At 39.6% G+C, this 20824-nt stretch overlaps 1 protein-coding gene across 8 annotated transcripts in view; it reads right to left on the reverse strand.

Moving 5' to 3' along the window:
• Positions 1 to 20824, reverse strand: part of usp37 (ubiquitin specific peptidase 37) — a 134806-nt gene that overhangs the window by 84443 nt on the left and 29539 nt on the right. For all 8 annotated transcript variants that reach the window (XM_084688387.1, XM_084688389.1, XM_084688382.1 and 5 more), the window contains 9 exons: positions 10397 to 10550; positions 9554 to 9642; positions 9359 to 9471; positions 5879 to 5956; positions 5307 to 5395; positions 5121 to 5214; positions 4858 to 5004; positions 1109 to 1240; positions 875 to 998 (listed from right to left, as the gene is read on the reverse strand). In XM_084688387.1, the coding sequence (XP_084544513.1) occupies positions 875 to 998; positions 1109 to 1240; positions 4858 to 5004; positions 5121 to 5214; positions 5307 to 5395; positions 5879 to 5956; positions 9359 to 9471; positions 9554 to 9642; positions 10397 to 10550 (1020 nt within the window). The remainder of the gene's footprint in view (positions 1 to 874; positions 999 to 1108; positions 1241 to 4857; positions 5005 to 5120; positions 5215 to 5306; positions 5396 to 5878; positions 5957 to 9358; positions 9472 to 9553; positions 9643 to 10396; positions 10551 to 20824) is intronic.

Here is a 20824-nt window from a genome sequence, read left to right on the forward strand (position 1 = left end):
GTATTGATAACTGTTATGCAATATACTCTTTATCATTATATTTTCTAATTGTTCTAAATTCAAACTTTCTGATTCTCAGTCTTTCATTTTATAATACTTTTAACGCTTTAAAATGTATTTAAGTCAATAAGATACTCTTTTCATCAGTATTTTCTCCATTTTCAAAAGAAAATATTGCAATGCATAACAATGGCAGATATACTTTCAAGACTCTCACCATTTTGTTTTTAAAGCACATACCTTTTGTATAGTTAGTCCACATATTTAAGTTTCAAGATTCCTATATATTTAATGTATGCACCTTCCTGCCAAAGTAAATTCCTTGTCTGTGCAAACATTCATGGCGAATAAATTCCCTTCTGATTCTGATTGCAGGCATCTAAAATAGGTCCTATGAGAATGACAACAGAAATATTTGTTGACTTTTTTTATTGTCGACGTTGTCAATAATGTCGTCTAATCGCTGCAGCCCTAAAGGCGGCCGCCTAAGCAACACACACTTGCTGCCTTGACTACGTAGTCAGTTTTTAAATAGAGATATCCGCTGTTGTCCTGTTTTCTCCCTTCCATTCCAAACCATGACCAACGCCAGTCTCCCTTCTCTGCAGAACGCATTTGTCTATCGCACAAGCTCTCTCTCCTCCCCCCCCCCCCATTTTTAAAGGCCTGACCTACAGAAAAAGTCAATTATCCATTGACTCAATGGACCTGTCCATTTTCCCAATGGTATCAACAGGTTTATAAAATATTGACGTTTGCATAGGCAGGAAGACGTGTACATTTGTGTGTTTGTGTTCCTGGGTAGTACAACAGGCTGGACTGTTGATGTGATTATCCCCAACTTCAACAAAAATAAAGTGAGAAGGAGTCTTACATTCTGCATGTATCCAGAGAAGCGTTCTGCTGTGGAGGATATGGCACTCTTCACCCTCCTCAACAGGTCTTTCTTCATCTCTGGACAAGACACGTCTTTCTTGGCCAGCAAGTGGGCAAAACGCCTGCACAGATTGTAGATGGGGAGGGGCTGAATGATCCTTCCAGATATTTTAAGTGATCAATACAAAATAGCTCCTGGTCAGTTACAGACATATTGACTTGATGAAGTTACCTAAGCAGTGCATTGGCTGGGACCTTTTTCCATGGGATACCCTGCTTCAGTAAGTCATTGGAGAAGGATGGCAGGCTAAAGAGAGACTGGAGTATGGCATTCATGTAGCAAGTGTTTCCCAGGTTGGAGAATCTGCAGTCAGGATTATAAATTATTTATTTCAAACCATACCATCACACTTTGCCCTATGCATGGAGGTAATTGAGATAATTGCATTTCAACCACTGTAGTTCACAAATAATGTGCTTGAGACTAGGGATGGACGTTATGAATGGTATAGAAATATACCGGTATGTATTTGGTGTACTATATCAGTGTTTCCCACAGATTAGAAAGCTATTTGTGGCGGGGTGGAGGGGGGTAGGGTTGTTTCATTTCAGAAAAAGAGTACAAAGGGGAACCTTCAATTAAGACATGTTCCTAGGTACCTAGCGAAAAGTAGCCTCAACTTTCCTAGACCTTTAGCTACGGCACTAATGCTGAAGGCTCGCTGATGTAGCTGTCGGTATTACTAGAACGGCGTAGGTGTACACCGTTGCTAACGTGTGCTGACGTTGTGACCGTGTGTATGTGAGAAAGACGCGTGAGTGACAGAGACGGAGGGAGAGCAGGGAAAAAGGGATGCAAACACATGTATGGTCAAAAAAGAGAGTTAATTGAAGCCCTCGCCTCGTGGCAAATATCCATATACTTACATTGCCACCAACCCCCTGACATCCCTGGCCTACCCCTATATGCACAGAGTAAAATTACATTCTGAAGATCAAATTACACTGACAGTAATTTGTAATATTTAATTTCATTTTATATTCCTAGACAAACTCCTATTAAATGATATAGCACTTCTTCTGGTTTTACGGCTTCTTCCTATTCTTCCTGGCCACCTGTAACGGCACTAAATGTTGATGATCCTAGCCAACTCCTTCAGCTGAGTAACAGCCTGGGAATGGCCCCTCGCCACAAGATCAATGAAGGACAAGGCCTGTAGGTTCTTACTTTTGAGAGGTAGTTTGTTCTACTTGCTTGTGTATGCCTTGGTCATCTTCCTAATAAAATCCATGACAGTAGGAGATTTCATTAAAGGTGACATGACATGCTGTTTTGGATGCTTTTATATAAGCCTTAATTGTCCCCTAATACTGTATCTGAAGTCTCTTTCCGGAAATTCAGCCATGGTGCAGAATTATAGCCACTACAAGTAGTCCCACAATCAGCTTTCCTCAGAACGCGCTGTCTCTGTGTCTGTAGCTTTAAATGCTAATGAGGAGGAGAGGGGCGGCAACATGCGCTAATGTTTACAGGATGTATCGTAATGGCTCGTTGCCCCCGTTGCTGTAAGATGCCTCGAATTTAGCCATTCTCATCTGATCACCCTGGTTTGCAGAGGTGCACACAGTCATTTCAATGTGGAGAAAGGCGGATATCGCGAGCCATAACACCAACAGCAGAACGGTTATCCAGTTCCAAGTGTACAACACTCGCGTTACAGCGTTTGTATTCACACACACACTTGATGCCATTTATCTTTACGTTAGTAACAGTAACTCAGCTGTTAGCTGCAGAGCTAATGTTAAAGCCACATTCTAAGGGTAGCAAGCTAGGTAACCATATACAGTAAAGCAACAAAATGATATAGCGTTAGTTAACTTACTTGTCCAAGGTTTGTAGCTTGACCAAGGAGACTTGGTAATGATCCAGAATTTAATTTCAGCAAGGCCAGCTTTGAGTTGGCTCAAGTTGAGGAAATGTTTGGCGCAGACATACAACACTTTGGAAAGTTGTGTCGGCGCATTTCCAGCGAAAATACAATTAAGATACGGGTTGTGCAGAGGCTCGGATGAAGGAACAAAAAAGAAGATGTGTGCTTGCATTTGTATATCCAAGCACTGAGCAACTATTATGCTTCGTTTGTTTGCTCGCCATGATGTCTCTCCAGGAAAAACCGATATCGCACTCGCCCTTGCACGGTAGTAGCTCAGTTTCTCATGGGCGGGCCAGATGATCTGGTCGGGCAAAGCAGAGAGAGGGGAGGTAACCTTCCCCCTATCTACGTCACTAGGGGGAGATTCAAACAGCGCAATTGAGCCTTCATTTTGTCAAAGGCGGAGAAGAACACGCAGGGCTTGGTTTACACTTATCGAAAATTCTAGCCACTGGGGGACCAAAGGCAGGCTAGGGGAACTCATATTAATGTTAAATAACCTCCTAAAGTGAAGTTTTCATGTCATGTCACCTTTAAGACTGCAGGGAAAGTTCGGCTTCTCCTAAAACAGGGGTACTCAATTAGAAACTCAAAAAGTCCACTCACGAAATTTCCATTCAGTCCAGGGTCCGGAACGAACTATGGTTTACTTTTCTGGCCCTTACCTCTCCCATTGACTCCCATTCAAAATCGACTGTGCCCAGGGGCCCAGGGGCACAGTGCCAGTGCCCCTGGGCATCTTTGTCCCATAGGCCAGAGTTCTGGGGTAATTTTGTGCAAAGTGTCTATGCTTTTTGTCATAGTGACATTTCACGTTAGCTCTACCACTTTTGACAAGGGCAACCGTCTCATTGCAGATTAAACACATCGGTAGTGTGCTCCTCACCGGCAACACAAATGCGTACTTGTCAGTCCATTCTGTATGAAATTTGCGATTTTCGGAAACAACTTTTTGCTGGGTTTTGTCACGCAATGATTGTTGCTAAGGAAAAAACAGGTAGGCTAGCTACCGTTAGCAAATCAATTACCCTGCGTTGTTGTGAATGACACACACAACCTGCGTTACCCACAGAGGTTGCGGCCAACGTTGAGTGAGTTGTCATGGTGATTACAGTTATTACAGCTCCTGATTGGAGCTTTAGATTGGACACGGAAGATATAAAGCACATCTAGTAGGAAAAAAAATATAGGCTATAACACAAAATCACGCACCAATTAATTGCTCTCTAAAGGGAAAGTAAATGCAGCAGAACAAATATGCAGCATGTTTTAACCTAAATAGTGTTAATAAAATAATAATTACGAAACGCAATATGTGGCGGCCGGTGTTGATTCTGTGGCGCACCGCCACAAATTAGTCTATGTGTGGGAGATGGATAATGACTATTATGCTAACCACGGTAGAGAATTCCAGAAATTTAATTAGTCTCAACATAAAATTACCATCCACAATCATTGTAGGGACAATTAATCGATACATCATCTACATCCCTAGCACAGACGGAATATAGAATCATTTTCTGGCTTTATCGTTTGTTTTCATGACAACTTTTACAGAGACAAATGTCAAAAATGCAGCATGGAGGAGTGTTGCCATGCAAGCAAAGATACCAGGTTGGTTAGAATTGTAAAATGTTTATTGTAGGCTATCAGAATCGAGTATTCAGCCATTAAATAATTTGTTATAGATACCTCACGACAAATATTGAAGATCTTGTGATCCCATAAATGTACTGTTTAAAGTTACATATTAGCTCTTTTGTGAAAGCACTTCAAAAGCTGAAAAAATTCAACTAATGCGACACACCTGCCGTACCCCATCCATATCCGGCCGAATGCGGTAGATTAGCCGCAGTGGTGCAGATTGCCTTCTATTAAAATTAATGGACTACAAATTTTAAGAAAAAATGTATAGTCACCATCCGTGCAACAAATTATACCGTGATATAAATTTGAGGTCATACCGCCCCAGCCCTACTTGAGACCCAACTTAAATCCTGCTATTCTGCTTTCTCTTGATAGCAAGCATACATAAGTCAGTCTGTACCCTTGCAGAGGAGGTTGGGACTGCGCCAGGGTGGAAGGTCTGGGCCTATTCCATCCCCCATAGTCTGTAGTGGAACGCATTTTTTTGAAAGGAGTGGAATGATTGGGCATCATGAGACTTCTTTTTGCGGGGGTTGTACTGGGTGGCCTGTGCAAGAGATGAAAAAAAGTATAATATTTGAAGCACTATTTACTTACTCTAAATGTTTTAAGACATAACCTAAAACACACAATTCCATCTAAAACCACTGTAGATGGTCTTACCTGTCTAGAAATGAATGAGTTTGGCTGTAGTCTTTGGTCACAGATCTGCTACCGTAAAACAAAGTGGCTTGGAGAGGTGCAGGAAGAAGGGTAACTGACAGGAAAAAAAATATATATATATATATATTATACTATATGACATGATTCTTGACTAGTCTTCCTACCCAGATTGAAATGCACTCCTACCAGAGCTTCGATTTTCCTCCGCCTGTTTCAGTTTGTCTTTGCAGCTCTGCAGAAATTTCCAGGAGGGGTCTGACGTGGCTTTATTGTTGCTGAGGCAACAGTGTCAAGATGTTATTTTTGGCGTTAAGATTTGAAATTTCACTGTGAATACTTTAACAAAATACAACATTCCAATACCCTCTCGAACCACCGGGAGGGTCATTCTTACGTCCTGCCACAACAGTGTCAGCAATCAAGTAAATGTCATTTTTCTTCAAGCAGTTCAATTGTTACTTCACTCGCTTTAACTAATCTAGCTCATCAACCTGCTTATCATAAGACATCAATGGGTCACGAATCAGCAGTTTGAGGTTAAGTTGTCATAAACAAATAACCTAACCCTCTACCCCCCCAATTCACAAGATAATAGTAAAAAAAAAAACAACATTTTAGCACATATCATGAACTGATTCACTTTTAATTTAACATGTTACGTGCATTTGAAAATGCCAAAGGTGTAAAAATGACCCCTAGTAATGCTTCTGAATCTAACATGGCATGACTGACAATAACGGGGTGGTTGGGTCTCCTACCTGAATGAGTCATTTTCCTTTGGGTAGTCTTCAACCAAGTCGCTTTCAGGATTAAGAATCCTCTTCCTCTTCTCGCTCCTGGCAAGGATAAGGCAAGAGAGTGATTTGTCAATGTTATAATAAAGGAAAACCCAGGGTTTAGCATTGCTTTCTTTCTGGCCTGACTTGGTCATTGGTTTTGTCAAACTGAATTTCAATTTCAGACAGTAGTCAGTGTTAAACAATTAGTATTTAAATTTTTCAAATGCCTTGCTTTTATAAAAGTCCAGCATAATACATTTGCTGCAACCTCACCGATTCAAATTGAAAATATCAGTGTAAAAAAACTGTTTAGAGATATCGCACATAACGTTTTAAGGCTATATGTTTTTATTTGAATAAAAGAATTGTAGGCTCATCAATTACACTTATTATGCTAAGCTTTTCATGATTATGAAAACCACAGTGTTTCCGCTACCACTGTTGGAGTGGTGGCCCATGAGATTACATTTACATTTTTTCATTTAGCAGATGCTTTTATCCAAAGCGACTTCCAAGAGAGAGCTTTACAAAAGTGCATAGGTCACTGATCATCTCAGAAAATAAGAACATTACTTAAGACCAATAATTAAAAAAATTATTTTAACACAAATGTTGGACCAGGTACTGGTACTGTGTTTTCTCAGGTCCAAGGTCAGCGCAGCCGTCTACCAGGAAGTTTTAGAGCACTTCATGCTTCCCTCTGCTGACCAACTTTATGGAGATGCAGATTTCATTTTCCAGCAGGACTTAGCACCTGCACACACTACCAAAGGTACCAGTACCTGGTTTAAGGACCATGGTATCCCTGTGCTTGATTGGCCTGCAAACTTGCCTGATCTAAACCCCATAGTGAAGAGGAAGATGCGACCCAACAATACAGAAGAGCTGAAGGCTGCTATCAGAGCAACCTGGGCTTCTGCAAACACCTCAGCAGTGCCACAGACTGATCGCCTCCATGCCACGCCGCATTGCTGCAGTAATTCATGCAAAAGGAGCCCCTACCAAGTATTGAGTGTTGTAAATGTTCATACTTTTCAGTAGTCCAACATTTGTGTGTTAAAATCCTTTTTTTTATTAGTCGTAATATTCAAATTTTCTGAGATACTGAATTTGGGGTTTTCATTAGCTGCCAGTTATATTCATCAAAATAAAAAAATAAAAAAAACTTTAAATCTATCAGTCTTTGTGTAATGTATCTATATGGTATAGGAGTTTCCGGCATGACCGAACAGGGTCTTCACACGCTGTGTTTCATGTGTTGCCTTGCAACTCATTACTTTTGATACAAAGCGGACAACATGGTTCTGCTAAATTGGCTTTAATTTCAACACAAAATAACGACACAAGTGATTAAAAGAGTCTACTCTTCATCCTCACTTTCGATGACAAATCTTTTCAGCATCATCTGGATAGTAAAACTCAGCAGCTGACTCATCGCTCATTTTGAAGATGACGTCAGAGGGCAATACGGAGCCGTATTGACCGCTGAGGAGGGCAATACGCGTCTGGCATGACTACCCATTAGCCAATCGGAAAGCTCGTATCGTCGTTGCCATATAATAAGTGCACTTATACAATAGATTACCTTAACCCATACTTATTAACTAATATGCTTCTTGCTTTCTCATCCATACAGGGAGGAACTAATAAGAACAGCGAGACAAGAGGACTGCCAATTTGATTGAAATAAACTTTTTTTTACTCCAATAAATACAAATATATTACACAATTTCTGTTTCAGAAGTAATTCAAAAAACGTTCTAATTCTCGTGACTGGCTTAGATCCAGTAGCCTCTGCTTCTGAAGAGTTAGGACCTCTTTCTGTAGCAACAGGACATTTTTAATGTTTGCATTTTCTATATTGAGCATGCATCTCTCCTTCTCTAATGTGAGGCGCTCCTGGTGAGAACTAATCTTAGGGTGCTTAGCAGGGGCTTTCACAGGTGATGCTGCTGCTTCCATGTTTCCACGAGGCTCCACTTGCTCCAGTACAATGATAGTGTCAGCTAGACAAAACAAAAAAACATAGAAACACATTAGGAGGCTACCTACAACTGTAAATGCACTTGAGGTCTCTTGAGGTCCAATGACATATGAAATAACTAATTTAATAAATCACCATGGGCTACTAAAGAGAACATGGAACTGTTATTTGTGTAGTATGATGTGCTATTCTTTTTTTATATATATAAACATCTAAGGGGTATGTACAGTAATACATCATGCTCTAACAAATGCTTTGTAGGCAAAATTATAGCCTTTCGTCATTTTTGTCACGTTATTGCTGCAACCAACGGCGTTGGAGTTCGTAGTTACTTACTTGCAGCTTCTTTGGTTGTACTGTCATCCAATGCGGCGTCATCGTCGTAGGGGTTGGGGAGGGGTGAAATCTGCTGCGGGATCATATAAATTATCTTCTTTGACAGCGCATCCGCATTGATTGGTGGTACTCCGCCGGTTTGAAATTGGCTACGTCTATCTTCTGCCGCATCTTTTTTTGCTTTTGCTTTAAGATTTTTCCAACAGGCTTTCAGTTGTGCCCTGTCCCTCGTCTCTTTGATTCCGGTAGAACCATTAATGCCGTCAGCTAACTGGACCCAGCTCCTCTCCTTCTCCAATGTACTGATGTCAGTCCTTTTATCTTCTATCGTTACCCCAAATTCCTCCATTAACTCGGTCACAAACATCTTTTCAAATGTTGAAAAGTTTGAACTTCTTTGCCGTGCCATAATGTAATAGTTAGCTAACGTTAGCTGGCCAAAGTGACGGGGTTGATTAGCTATTTTATAGCCGTAGTGGTAGGTATAAACGGTAACCAACGGTAGCCATCAGTAACAGCATTTATTCCAAAAACAGCTTGTTTCAGAAAAAGAGCGCATGCATTCATTTAGGGCTATTTAGTCCCGTATATGTTAAACATACGTTCTGAATTTGTTTATATTTCGTCAGAATCCATCATGGCGGACATGAACATAAACTAATCCTGTTTTAACCCTTGTTTAAACTAGTTTAGCTAATCCAGGGTTAAAATTAAGATGTGCAACACATCTCTGATTAATTATAAACCAGTTTAAACATAGATTTACTAACCCTAGATTAACTCTAAACCAGGATTAATTTAATCCATGTTGGTGCAACCCAGCCTATGTCTCATATGTAGCTTGATGAATGAACCTTCGTGTCTTAAATACTTCGCTAGACAACAGGTCAATTGGAAATATGTTAAACAGAATCTCAGCAAATATCTGCAAGTTTCCCAAAAATAAATATCACTTTAACATTTTTGGGGGCATATTTTCAGTTTGTAAACACTGTGAACACGGTTTTGCAACAATATTTTTATGCGTACACACTTAAATCATTGTCTGTATGCCACCTTTTACTGTGATTCCTCCACACAATTTTATACGAGGCTCCTGGGCACTCCTGGTCCTTGAGCTTAACTGAAGACAAACCTACCTGTTCTCGGAGAGCCCACTACGGGCAGGGGTGGAGATGACCCTGCTGGGGCTTCCCAGAGGTTTGCGTGGTGTGGTCTCCTCCCTGTCCAAACTTTGCCTTCTGGGTGTGCTCTGAAGAGAGATCCAAAGTTGGTGTGGATGAGCACAGTGCATGCACTGCTGGTATTGGAGGCGTAATGCATGACTCCCATACCTGTCGTTCTCCAGATGGACTAGACTCGTTTTTTACTGACCGATTCCCAAGAATACTGAAGCTGGCACTTCCATGGGATGCCTTAAGAACTACAAGTAGAAAACATGTTTATTTTCCAATTGCAGTATAACATTTTATATAAAATGTGGCTCTGGTAATAAAACAATATACTTCCAACAGAAGACCATTTCATTCAGTCAAAGAGGATCTGCAAGTGTGTCTTGGCAATGGAAACCAAATCCCTAGAAATGCAACGTTTGTTTTATGGGTTCGTTTATGTTTTTTGGACAAACAATGCACCTCTGCACACACTGACTGGTTGCCCTGCATTCTCTTTGGCTCTCTGTTCACCTTATTTTCAGTCTTCAATTGGCCTTTTTTATGGACATTTGTGAAATTATTTCAGAATGAACAAAAATTAATGTTAATTCCTCAATAATTAGATGGGAATATTCAGGAATTAACTAAAATGTATTAGTAATTAACAAACTAGCTACAGTCAATTTCATAAAATATAGCTAGCTATCTAGCTTTCGAACAAGTTCGAAACTAGATAGATATTTTATCAATGTAAAGATTTTTTTTACTATGGTTATTTTATTATTATTATTAGCTTTAATAAATTTGTCTGAAGAGTGTAACTAAACCAAAGTTCACTGTGAAAATCATGTGCATTATTATATATTTATGTTTGAAGCTTCTTGAGTTAATAATCAATTGGGAAATAAGCAACAGATTTTTTTTAAGGAACATTTTCCTTGGCAACCCTAGTAGGGACAACAAATACAGATAACTGTGAAAACTAACAGACACACTACTGACATCTTCTCCCTTTGCCCTTACCAGTAGATTTTGCTTGCTTGAGCTTATCAAGGTATTCTTTCACTTTCTGAGCCAGGGCTGGTGGGATGCTGTCGAGGGTGACAACACTTGAGTCCTTCAAAGTCACCATGAGTCTGCTTGGAGTGTGCACCACATTCTTTATATTATGGTTCAGCTGACAGCGTGAAAAGAAACAGATACAAAGCGGTGAAATTGAAATACATTGCTTATCACAAAAATATAGGAGTAATATGGAATCGGGACTCCAGGCTGTGAAAGTTTTCACTTGAACGCATCTGAGATTATATATGCTTCAGTTGTTATTATTTATCAAAACACACCAGCATGAAATAAAATAGTTCTGAAATCATATAATTGTAATTATGTTCCAAATTATGTTCTGTTGATAGAAGCAAAAAAAAAAAAAAAAAAGGTACAGGAGGGTATTCCAGAAAGCAGGTTAAGCAAACAACCTAACCCTGAACTCTGATTTACACAAAAATGTGAAACTGACTTTTCGGTTCCAGAACAGCTGATTTGAATTAGTTAAACCAACTCTGAGTACGTCCACTGAGTTAAGTACTTGAATGAAGTCTATTAAAAGCTAACATCAATGGAACTCTAATACTAGGTTCCACCATGGCACCCGGCACAAAAAAAAAAAAAAAAAAAAAAACTTCCTCCTACTTCACCCTACTTCAAGTGTTTATGGTGAATCTGAGCACATATTCCAGAAAACAGCAACACGTCTGTAGCAGCGTAGAAGACAATTGGCATGAGAGACAATTGCTGGCCAAGTCAATGCATACATTTGAATGCAGTCGAATAGTCCTTTTTCCCTTGGTTGCACTGGTGCGCCTAACTTTTTTTATTTAGGTGCACCAGCACAAAATGTAGGTGCACCCAAATTTTCCTTGCGTCGCCACAATTTCAAAGTCACCTTTTTATCACGCTCCATATACATTCATATATATTATGTAAATGATCTTAAACAAGAATAAGGTGTAGGTAAATATTGGTTTTATTTGAAGCACAATTAAACTGTATATACAAATACAAATCTTGTGATCAGTGCTTCCCTGAGCTGCCAAACTAAAACATTGTAAGCAAAATAAAACATTTCAAAATAGAAAGTGCTACTGACCTAACATTTCATGGCTCAAAGTCTTATAGTGGGTCCCCCCTTGTTGTTGCATGCCCTTCAAATGGCCAACACCTGTAATTTGGCTTTCTTGCCCTTTGGCCTTGCCTAAACCAGCTTGCCACACTCTCCCTAGCATCAAAATCCTAGCTCCATGGGTTAGCTCCATGGCCCAGCCCCGTAACTCAGGGGTGGACGATTAATTTTGACAAGGTGCCACATGAGAAACTTGAAATGTGTTGGAGGGCCGCATCAACAATAACTTAAACTTAATTCTGCTCACTATTCATTTTCCCCCATTGTAAAAAGCAGTAAAGTATATATGTTGATTATCAGAAGAATAGGGTTATTCTGTAAATAGTTATATAAATATTTTAGATGTTGGTCCACTAGGAAGAGACTATCGAAGTAACAGTGAAAACTAAAATAATCATTACATCAGTGTTTCATTTTATTTGTAAATAGTTAATCTTCACAAACCCTGAAACGTTTTTATGCAGTATGTTAAAGATATGCAATTGATCAACTTTTTTTTCAGTTCATTTTGTTCTGTGAGGGGAATCCAGTGGGCTTAAACAAGTACATCAAAATCTTGCTGAATTTCTGAGGTGGATATGCAAAGGACAGCTAACAGGTGATGATCCGGGTCTGCAATTTAACTAGCAAACCATCAGCCCGCGCCCACTGAATCAGTCATGTTCTTATTATGTCCGCATTCGTTTTTTTCTTTAGTCCCTTAGTGCCGATTCAAATTATAATCCTTCAACACAGCGACCTTAGCGAACTAAGAACACAGCTTTGACTTTGACCTCAATAAACAGTACTTAGAAGTCCATATCTTGTTAAAAACTCTACATTCTGTATCAACCTTTCGTTTTTCATTTTCGAGGGGGCTAACAAACAGCTAACTCTCCTGTAGGTGAGGTTGCGCAAGCGCACATATGTAAATGTAAAATGTAAAAAAATGGAGCGCTTCTTAATCAGACCTATGAGTGACTGCGAGTGTGAGGAGAACTGAGGAAGCAGTAAACACAATCTCCGTCACAATCTCAGGTTCCAAAGATGAAATTCACTCGCAGTGACCATCGAACAATGGAAGCTAGATTGTCTTGGGGTGGACACAATTTTTTGCAAAGCATGTCGAACTTGTGGACAACGAGTTGCAAAAGTTGTTGTCAATCCGGCACAGGCGAATTCTTCTGCTGAATCTAGTTGAGCGAAAACATTAAGAAATACGTGGCCTTTCGTCACCAGCGACCAAGCAACACGCCATCGCCTACGGTGATAACTAGTAATAATAATAATTTGTTAATAATTTAGTTCGCTTTAGCTAGTTTAACGTTAGTAAGCTAACGTTAGCTAACTCTGATAGTGCGTTAGTCACAAAGGCTTGCTTGCTTGCTAGCTAGCTTGGCTAACGTTAGACAGAGTGCAGTCAGTGAATGATTTTCCCCCCATCCTCGTAACTGTCATCTTGTGGTTGACAACCAATCCTATATTTGGGGAAAGTTGTGTGCAGTTGAAAAAAAGTAAAAAAATGAATGTAATAATAACAATTAATAACCACAGAGAAATAAGATAACATTGAATATGATGGTCTGATTTATGTTTTCTGTTCAAATAAATCTAAGACAACAATTTGAATCTGTAGACTACTACTTAATAGTCTTATTATTGCCATTTGATGAAAATTGCTCATACTGTAAGCCTAAATAAGCACATTTATAATCTTGAACAAAGGTAAAATGTCTTATTATTACATTTAGTAGACGCTCTTATCCAGAGCGACTTACAGTAAGTACAGGGACATTCCCCTGAGGCAAGTATGGTGAAACGCCTTGCCCAAGGACACCAAATCATTTTGCACGGCTGGGAATTGAACTGTCAACCTTCCGATTACTAACCCAATTCCCTAACCGCTCAGCCACCTGACTCCCTCTGGATAAGAGCGTCTGCTAAATGACTAAATGTTGATTCAAAAAGTGCCCCCAATTTTTAAAAAAATGCCCCTGGATTTCAGTCAGTGGGGGCAAAAATTGCCCCCTAAAAAATATGTAAATTTCCTACCCTGGTCCATTTGCGTACCTCACAGTTGCGTATTGATCAGACAAGAAGACATGCTTTTCAAATCCATTATTATCAAATCCATTATTAGATCAAAACAGAACGAGGGTTCGGCTGTAGCCTACTTGAAACATACTATCGAGAACATATTCGCTGACATGCATTGCACACGTAATGAACACAGCTTTTTTTTTTTTCTTCATCGCAGACGTTTTTTTGCCTTTGGCGCTCGGGATTTCTCATTGGCGCTTGGGAAAACAGCTTTGGCGCGCACCAAAATGTTCTCTATGCAGGAAAAACCCTGCACCAGACAACGGTGGTTTTGCCTTTTCTGGCAGTCAATCATCCAGTATAGCGTCTGTATGTTTTCTTTTCAGGTGCTCGTGCATAGCGCAAGTGCTGCTGTGGTATGGCATTGCAACTTTGCACAGTGTACAAACCACCTTATCGTTTGGTGATAGCGTTAAGTCAAAGTATTCCCATACTTTTGAAGCCTCGGGTATTTGGGGACTCGGGTTTCGGAACCAAGTCGGACTCTGCTGCAGCTGCCATGATATTTGAGCATTGCTGGAGCCGACCAATGACTTGAGCCAACAACGACTGACGTCATGCAAGCACCAATTACGTTGTGATATTGAAGAAGAACATTCGTTATAATGAATTGAAGCGTTTTTGTATTTTCTTTGTATGAAAAATAAATAAATAAAAGATGCGATGATTTAAAATATTGATGTTGACGCATTTTCGGTCGACGAATCGCGGCAGCCCTGATTAATATTAATCTGCGACGCTGTCTACTCCACAAAACTCAAACAAACTGTCTTCTGCTGCTCTCTCTGATTGGAGGATGAGCAACTGAACAGTGACATGACGTCAATCACTCACAGTCATGACAACTGAAACAAAAACAGAGCACTTTCTCCTCTACGCTCAGCCTGGCAGTGACAAATGGGGCACAGGATAGATCCTCCAGATAGCGGAAGAGAAAACGTACATTAAACTAGCTAGCTAACTTTAAGTTATTATTTTTGTAAGATTTGAAATGTAATGTTTGTGATGTTGATGGCCAACTAATTGTTGATATTTAATTAATCGAGAAATAATGTTCCAGCTAGTGTAGTGACTAATTAGGGCTAGAACTAGACTGTACTCAAGCTATCTACACTAGCAAACGCAGTGAACGTGTTAGCTAAAGAAAATAAATTCCAGCTTTTATTATATGATATATTTGGATAAACAAACATGTTAAGATTGTACTACATTACTTGTGGGATATAGCCCATCACTTAACACCCAACTACACTATGCTGGTAACAATCGCCAACCATGTGTTTACCCGGACAAAAACGATATCCGATCAATTCTCAAAATGTAAACATTAAAACATTTAAAAAACTGATTGTTGATTGCGTTGATTGTCAAGCCAACATATTTGTCCGTTCTTTCTAAACAGTGTGTTTAAGAGTGAGAGACCATCTGTCATAGCATTCAATAAAGCAGAAGAGACACACACCCATAGGCTACATCACAAACCAACCAAATTTGGGAAGATTGAAGACACAAAGTAAATCATAGAAGTTGATGTTGGGATGTTATGTTGGAATGCTGTTGTGATGGTTGTTGGAGCAATGAGTTGCCTAAATATAACCTATGCCATGTTTATGTTCCTTATGGTTACCATGTCAGCTTTACATGTGAAAAAGGAAAGCTCAGAGAAGGTGAAAGGCTTGGTGACCAGCGTGGAGACATGTGCGTCAAGTGTGAACAGCATCGCGCCATTCGATTGTGGCGCTTCAGGGCGCTTCGCAGCCAGTGTGTCCCAGGAGTTAGCTAGATTGAATCTATGGCTCTGGATTGATAGCAACGTCTGAACGTCAGTTTCCACGCCTACTGGCCTCCTCTCATTATCATATTGGGAACAATGAATGAATGAATAAATAAATGAATACATAAATACACTAGTGCTGTCAAACGATGAAAATATTTAATTGCGATTAACTGCATTAATGTCATAGTTAACTCACATTTTTATCTATTCCAAATCCATTGATTTTTTTTGTCCAATAATTTTTTCTCATTTTAATGCTCTTATCAACATGGAGAAGTGGATCAGTTTGCATGGTGCGAATGTTTATTTTTATTTTGATTAGTGCTGTCAAACGATTAAAATATTTGTGATTAATCGCATTAATGTCAGTTAACTCGCGATTAATCACAATTAATCTGACATTTTTAGCTATTCTAAATGTTCCTTGATTTCTTTTTGTCCCATTCTTTTTTCAAATTTTAATGCACTGATCACCATGGAAAAGTGGTTCGGATTGCTTCGTGCAATTTTTTTTTAAATTGAAAAACATTGCAATCACCTGGCTTTGACGAGGGGCGGAGAATTTGCATGAATCGCATCAGCTGTGTGCTTGGCAATCAAGTGGTATTTCAGACTGGACATACTGCGATGATAGCTCAGTTTACAACAACAAAACACACAGATCACTTTGGTCTTGTCAATGGAACCATTTGGCAACTTTTTAAACGTAAACTTTCCATTCAGAATTATTGGCATCCATTTCGGCGTCTCGCGCCTGCCACCCACTCAAAACGTAATGTTAGCCTACTACTCTTTAGCCGGCTGGCAAGCCCAAACAAGAGTGTGCGGCGTGTCTGTTGTTTTGTTTCAGGTCTAGCTAGATCCGGTGTGGTGTTGTAGTTTTTCTAACGTCAGTAGTTGCAACAGCATGTGAAAAAAAACTACAACGTTTGCTAGGCCAAAAAGAACGTTAATCGCGTGAAAAAGAACGCAATAAACTCATAGCACTAAAATACACAGATAAATGTAAATTATAGAAACTATTGATTGACAATTGTGCATTCATTAATAAATTAATTCATTTATTTCTGTCTAAATGCATGGATGTGGACATTTATTTATTCATTAATTTCTTAATACGGCAGGTTTGGTCCTCCATATCCAGGGTTTTTCCTGCATAGAGAACATTTTGCCGCACGCCAAAGCCGTTTTCCCAAGCGCCAATGACAAATCCCGAGCGCCAAAGGCAAAAAAAAAGTCAGAAAAAAAAAAGAAAAAAACGTGTGCAATGCATCATGTCAACGAATATGTTCTCAATAGTATGTTTCAAGTATGCTACAGCCGAACCCTCGTTCTGCTTTGATCAATAGTAATTCAGTTGATAAGCATGTCTTCTTGTCTGATCAATACGCAACTGTGAGGTGCGCGAATGGACAGAGTGGCCACTAAACTGTCGTTCCGCTGCGAGGGCCAGCCCGACGTGCACAAATACACCTGTACAAATGCAAATGATATTTCCACTCAAAATGCTGACAAAAGTTTGATTCACGATTTCCAACGTAGCCTTCATTGGTATTCTTAACCTGGAATTATCATGTATAGTGCAGTGTTTCCTCTATGGCTACATTTCTGCTGCCACGGTATCAGAAATCAGGTTCTATAAATTTTTGTGCCATCAATCAGCAGTGATTGTTAGAGTGCATGTCATAGAATTGCACGGATACAAGCTTCACACCGCAGTTGAGATTGCGTGTGTGCGTCCTTGAGAACTGCAAGTCGTATAACTTATGTTGTCAGTTCATTTAAACCTGTTATTGTATAAGGCTATAGTTCTTGCAAATTTAAATCAAGTTAACTGGTGATTTTCATTGTTTCTATTCTTCCCCTGCTAGCTAAATTGAGCGTCTGTTGATTCGATTGCGATTACTGCCCTTGTTAAGGTTTTAATTTTAGGTGCATTTATTATAATGCTGAAGTAGTTTTAATTAATGAAAAGTGGGTGTATTGTTATTATTTGCTACAGAATGCTTAGACTATCAAGATCAAATAAAGCAGGCAGTGTACATGCTTCAGAGTGGCCTACCTTAATCAATAGGCTAGGCTACTGACCATTTACAATAAGTCAGGGTGGGGAACGTCCAGCCCGCGGGCCGTATGCGGCCCGCAACATCATTTGGTCCGGCCCGCCATGGCACTGCAGGAACCATATTATTAGGTGCATTATTTGGCAGCAGCACTATTTTAATATGTGGCAGAGGACCGTGGAGGCGCGCAGCAGTACGTTGCGTACCAATGTACCAAAAAATTGCGCTCTTTACGCTCGCATTGGGTGTGGAATTCCTTTCTAGCAAATCAAACCCAGAATACGTTGTTGGTTTGGCCTAAGCCCCGAATGTTTACAACGTCTTGCTCCGAGCCTGATTAACACTCGGATCGATAAGCAGTCTCAAAAATGGTAGCAATATCAAAAATAATACGATCCCTTTCCGTAATCATGACACCCCCCCAGAAATGTTCACTGCACCCCAAGTCAAAGCAGGCTGCATCCGTGCCAGATAACATCACAAAGAGAAGCAGTTCCAGCCATCACATTAGGGGTTAGAGTTAATTAAATGTTTGACCAAATATAGCAGGCACATTTTTAAGTTGATAATTCTGTACGGCCCCCGAATGATTTTATAAATATCCAAATGGCCTTTTGCAGAAAAATGGTTCCCCACCCCTGCAATAAGTTGTTACGTCAATTATTAATTGGCAGCATTTATGCCACTTAGAACATCCTATGAGTGTAAGGTGTCTTTAAGTAGCCTAACTTTATTGCTCTAGGGCAGTGGTTCTTAACCCTGTCCACAGGGACCCCCTGTCCTGCATGTTTTAGATGTTTCCCTACTCCAACACACCTGATTCAAATAAAAGGGTCGTTATATAGCTCTGTAGAATCCTGGTAACGAACATGCATTTGAATCAGGTGTGTTGGAGTAGGAAAACATCTAAAACATGCAGGACAGGGGGTCCCTGAGGACAGGGTTGAGAACCACTGCTCTAGGGGAAATAGGATGAAAATATGAAGGAGATGCAAAACACCTGGGAATAAATACATTGATTCTTTGGGGGGGAGCACCGAAGACCCATTTTGACCCAGGAAAAACCCTGATATCTTAAACTATTACATAGATTTAGTAATTATGCAATTATTAGCTTAATAACATTGTTACTAGGCCTATTATTGTCCTTGTAGTTGCGCAGCTAAAATGCAATTGTTAGACTACAAGACAATATGGACGACGTGCATGTTAGTAAAATTGACAACATTAAAAAGAGTGTTTTACAGTAAGGCCAGGAATCTGTGTGTTTGTCTTTTGTTTCTGTCTATAGTTGATGGTCTTTAGCTGGGCTGCTAGTTGAGCCGTGGTTCGTGAAAAAAGTGTTGGCCATTGACAAACATTTGTTCACAACACAGCAGCAAGACTGGGAATTAACATGAAATTAAGGCAACACAAGGGGCAAAGAGATCAAGGATAAGCTGTCGTATCAAGAGGCCATCGAGAAGTAGAGCGTGGGTTCGCTTCAATCCATCACCACACAGTGCAGGTAACTTTACCTAGTGAGCCAACCTCATAGCATAGGCTACTTACTCGTTACATGCTAGCCAGATTACTTTAGCCAAGAGAAGGTTTTATTTGGCAAAAAATAATTATTATTTTAAGGGAAATTTAGTCTTGAGTCCCCACATTGTCTTTTTCATTCTAAATCACTCACAGTCTAAAATATATACGGGCACTGCAAACATACATTCAAAACAAAGGGCTTTAAAATTGGCAAAACATCAAAGAAAAATGCTACACAATGGACTGCAACAATTGTAGAATAACGATGTATTCTTCATATCCCCCACCCCATGTGTTTTTTTTATAATATAACTGAGTGCAGTAGGCTACTGCGATTTAACGAAAGCAATTAACAAAGGCATTTGCAATTAGATGAAACTGAGTAGTAAGGAAAATAGGGAAATTCAGTTTCTTAATTAAGAAGCAAATTCGCTTTTACAACCGATATTCAGCTGCTTTCAGGGCTGGCTAGCAAACAGAACGACAATATAAAGTGGATATACTTTCAGTATAGATCAGTGAATTTGGTTACGTAAATTAATGTGTTTACTGATGTCAAAACTGCCAGCACATTGCAAATGTGCAAGTTCTGTATCGCGAATTAGGCCTGCAATTATGACAACTGGCTCAACCGTTGTGCATGTATTGTCTATTGTTATGAACCAAATGTTTATATGTTTGTGGTGGTGAGACAATTTAACAGAGAACCAATATAGTACATTTTGATCAACATAACATAAGCCATATGTGTCAAACTCCGGTCCTCGAGGGCCGCTGTCCTGCATGTTTTAGATGTTTCCCTGCTCGAACACACCTGATTCAATTAAATAGGTTGTTATAACGACCATTCATTAGAATCAGGTGAGCTGGATCAGGGAAACATCTAAAACATGCAGGACAGCGGCCCTCGAGGACCGGAGTTTGACACCCCTGACATAAGCAATTTATAACGTAGGAAACACCAGACAAATGAATCATTTGCATTAATGTAGGCTACCACAGCATTGGCAATTTGACTAGAATAGAAGTGGAGGTTGATTAAGTACTGCAGAAGATGAGAATTTCAGTTGTGATCTGAGAAATATAGGTATGCATTTTGCGACCAGTTTTTGAAACAGTGCGAGCATTTTTTTACAAGCACCCACACATTTGGAATTTATTGGGTATGCAATGTCAGCACACGTTAGCAACGACGCATATATCCGACGTACTAGTAAGACGGCAACATCAGCAAGCCCTCAGCATTAGTACCATAGCTAAAAGTCTAGTCAAGGCTATTTTTCGCTAAGTTCCTACGAACTTAATCTACCAGACAAGTGGGTTCTCCTTCGTTCTTTTGGTGAGCAGTTTCACGAGCCCTTCTTATCTTATTTAGCACTAGCATTCCTACTGTATCCCTGCCTGTGTTTTAGCTGTTGTGCTGTTATACTCAGCAAGTATGTGTTGTGGTGTCAAAGGACTGATCAAAAAGTGCATCATATATACAAGTCATTTAGCTAAGACTTGCATGTACAGTACATAATGTCACATTAAATAATGTATTTAAACTCAAGCTTATATGGCGCGTCGCTATATATCAGTTGTAAAAATGACAGTAAAAAACAGACCCATCTGCAACAGACGCAAGCACACCCCACAATTTCCCCAGAACGTAAACCCAACGTAAACCCCCTTGCTAATATTAATCCCTAATTTCACTGGATAACAATTAATACATTTATGCATTATTATGCAAAATATTGAATGAATTAAAAAAAACTAAGGATGTCTCTTTCTGCATGAACTACCAGCATCAAATGTTAATAAACAATATACTTAAATATATTTTT

Source organism: Hypomesus nipponensis, chromosome 23, assembly GCF_054491055.1.
Source record: "Hypomesus nipponensis isolate SF chromosome 23, ASM5449105v1, whole genome shotgun sequence".
Classification (NCBI taxonomy): Eukaryota; Metazoa; Chordata; class Actinopteri; order Osmeriformes; family Osmeridae; genus Hypomesus; species Hypomesus nipponensis.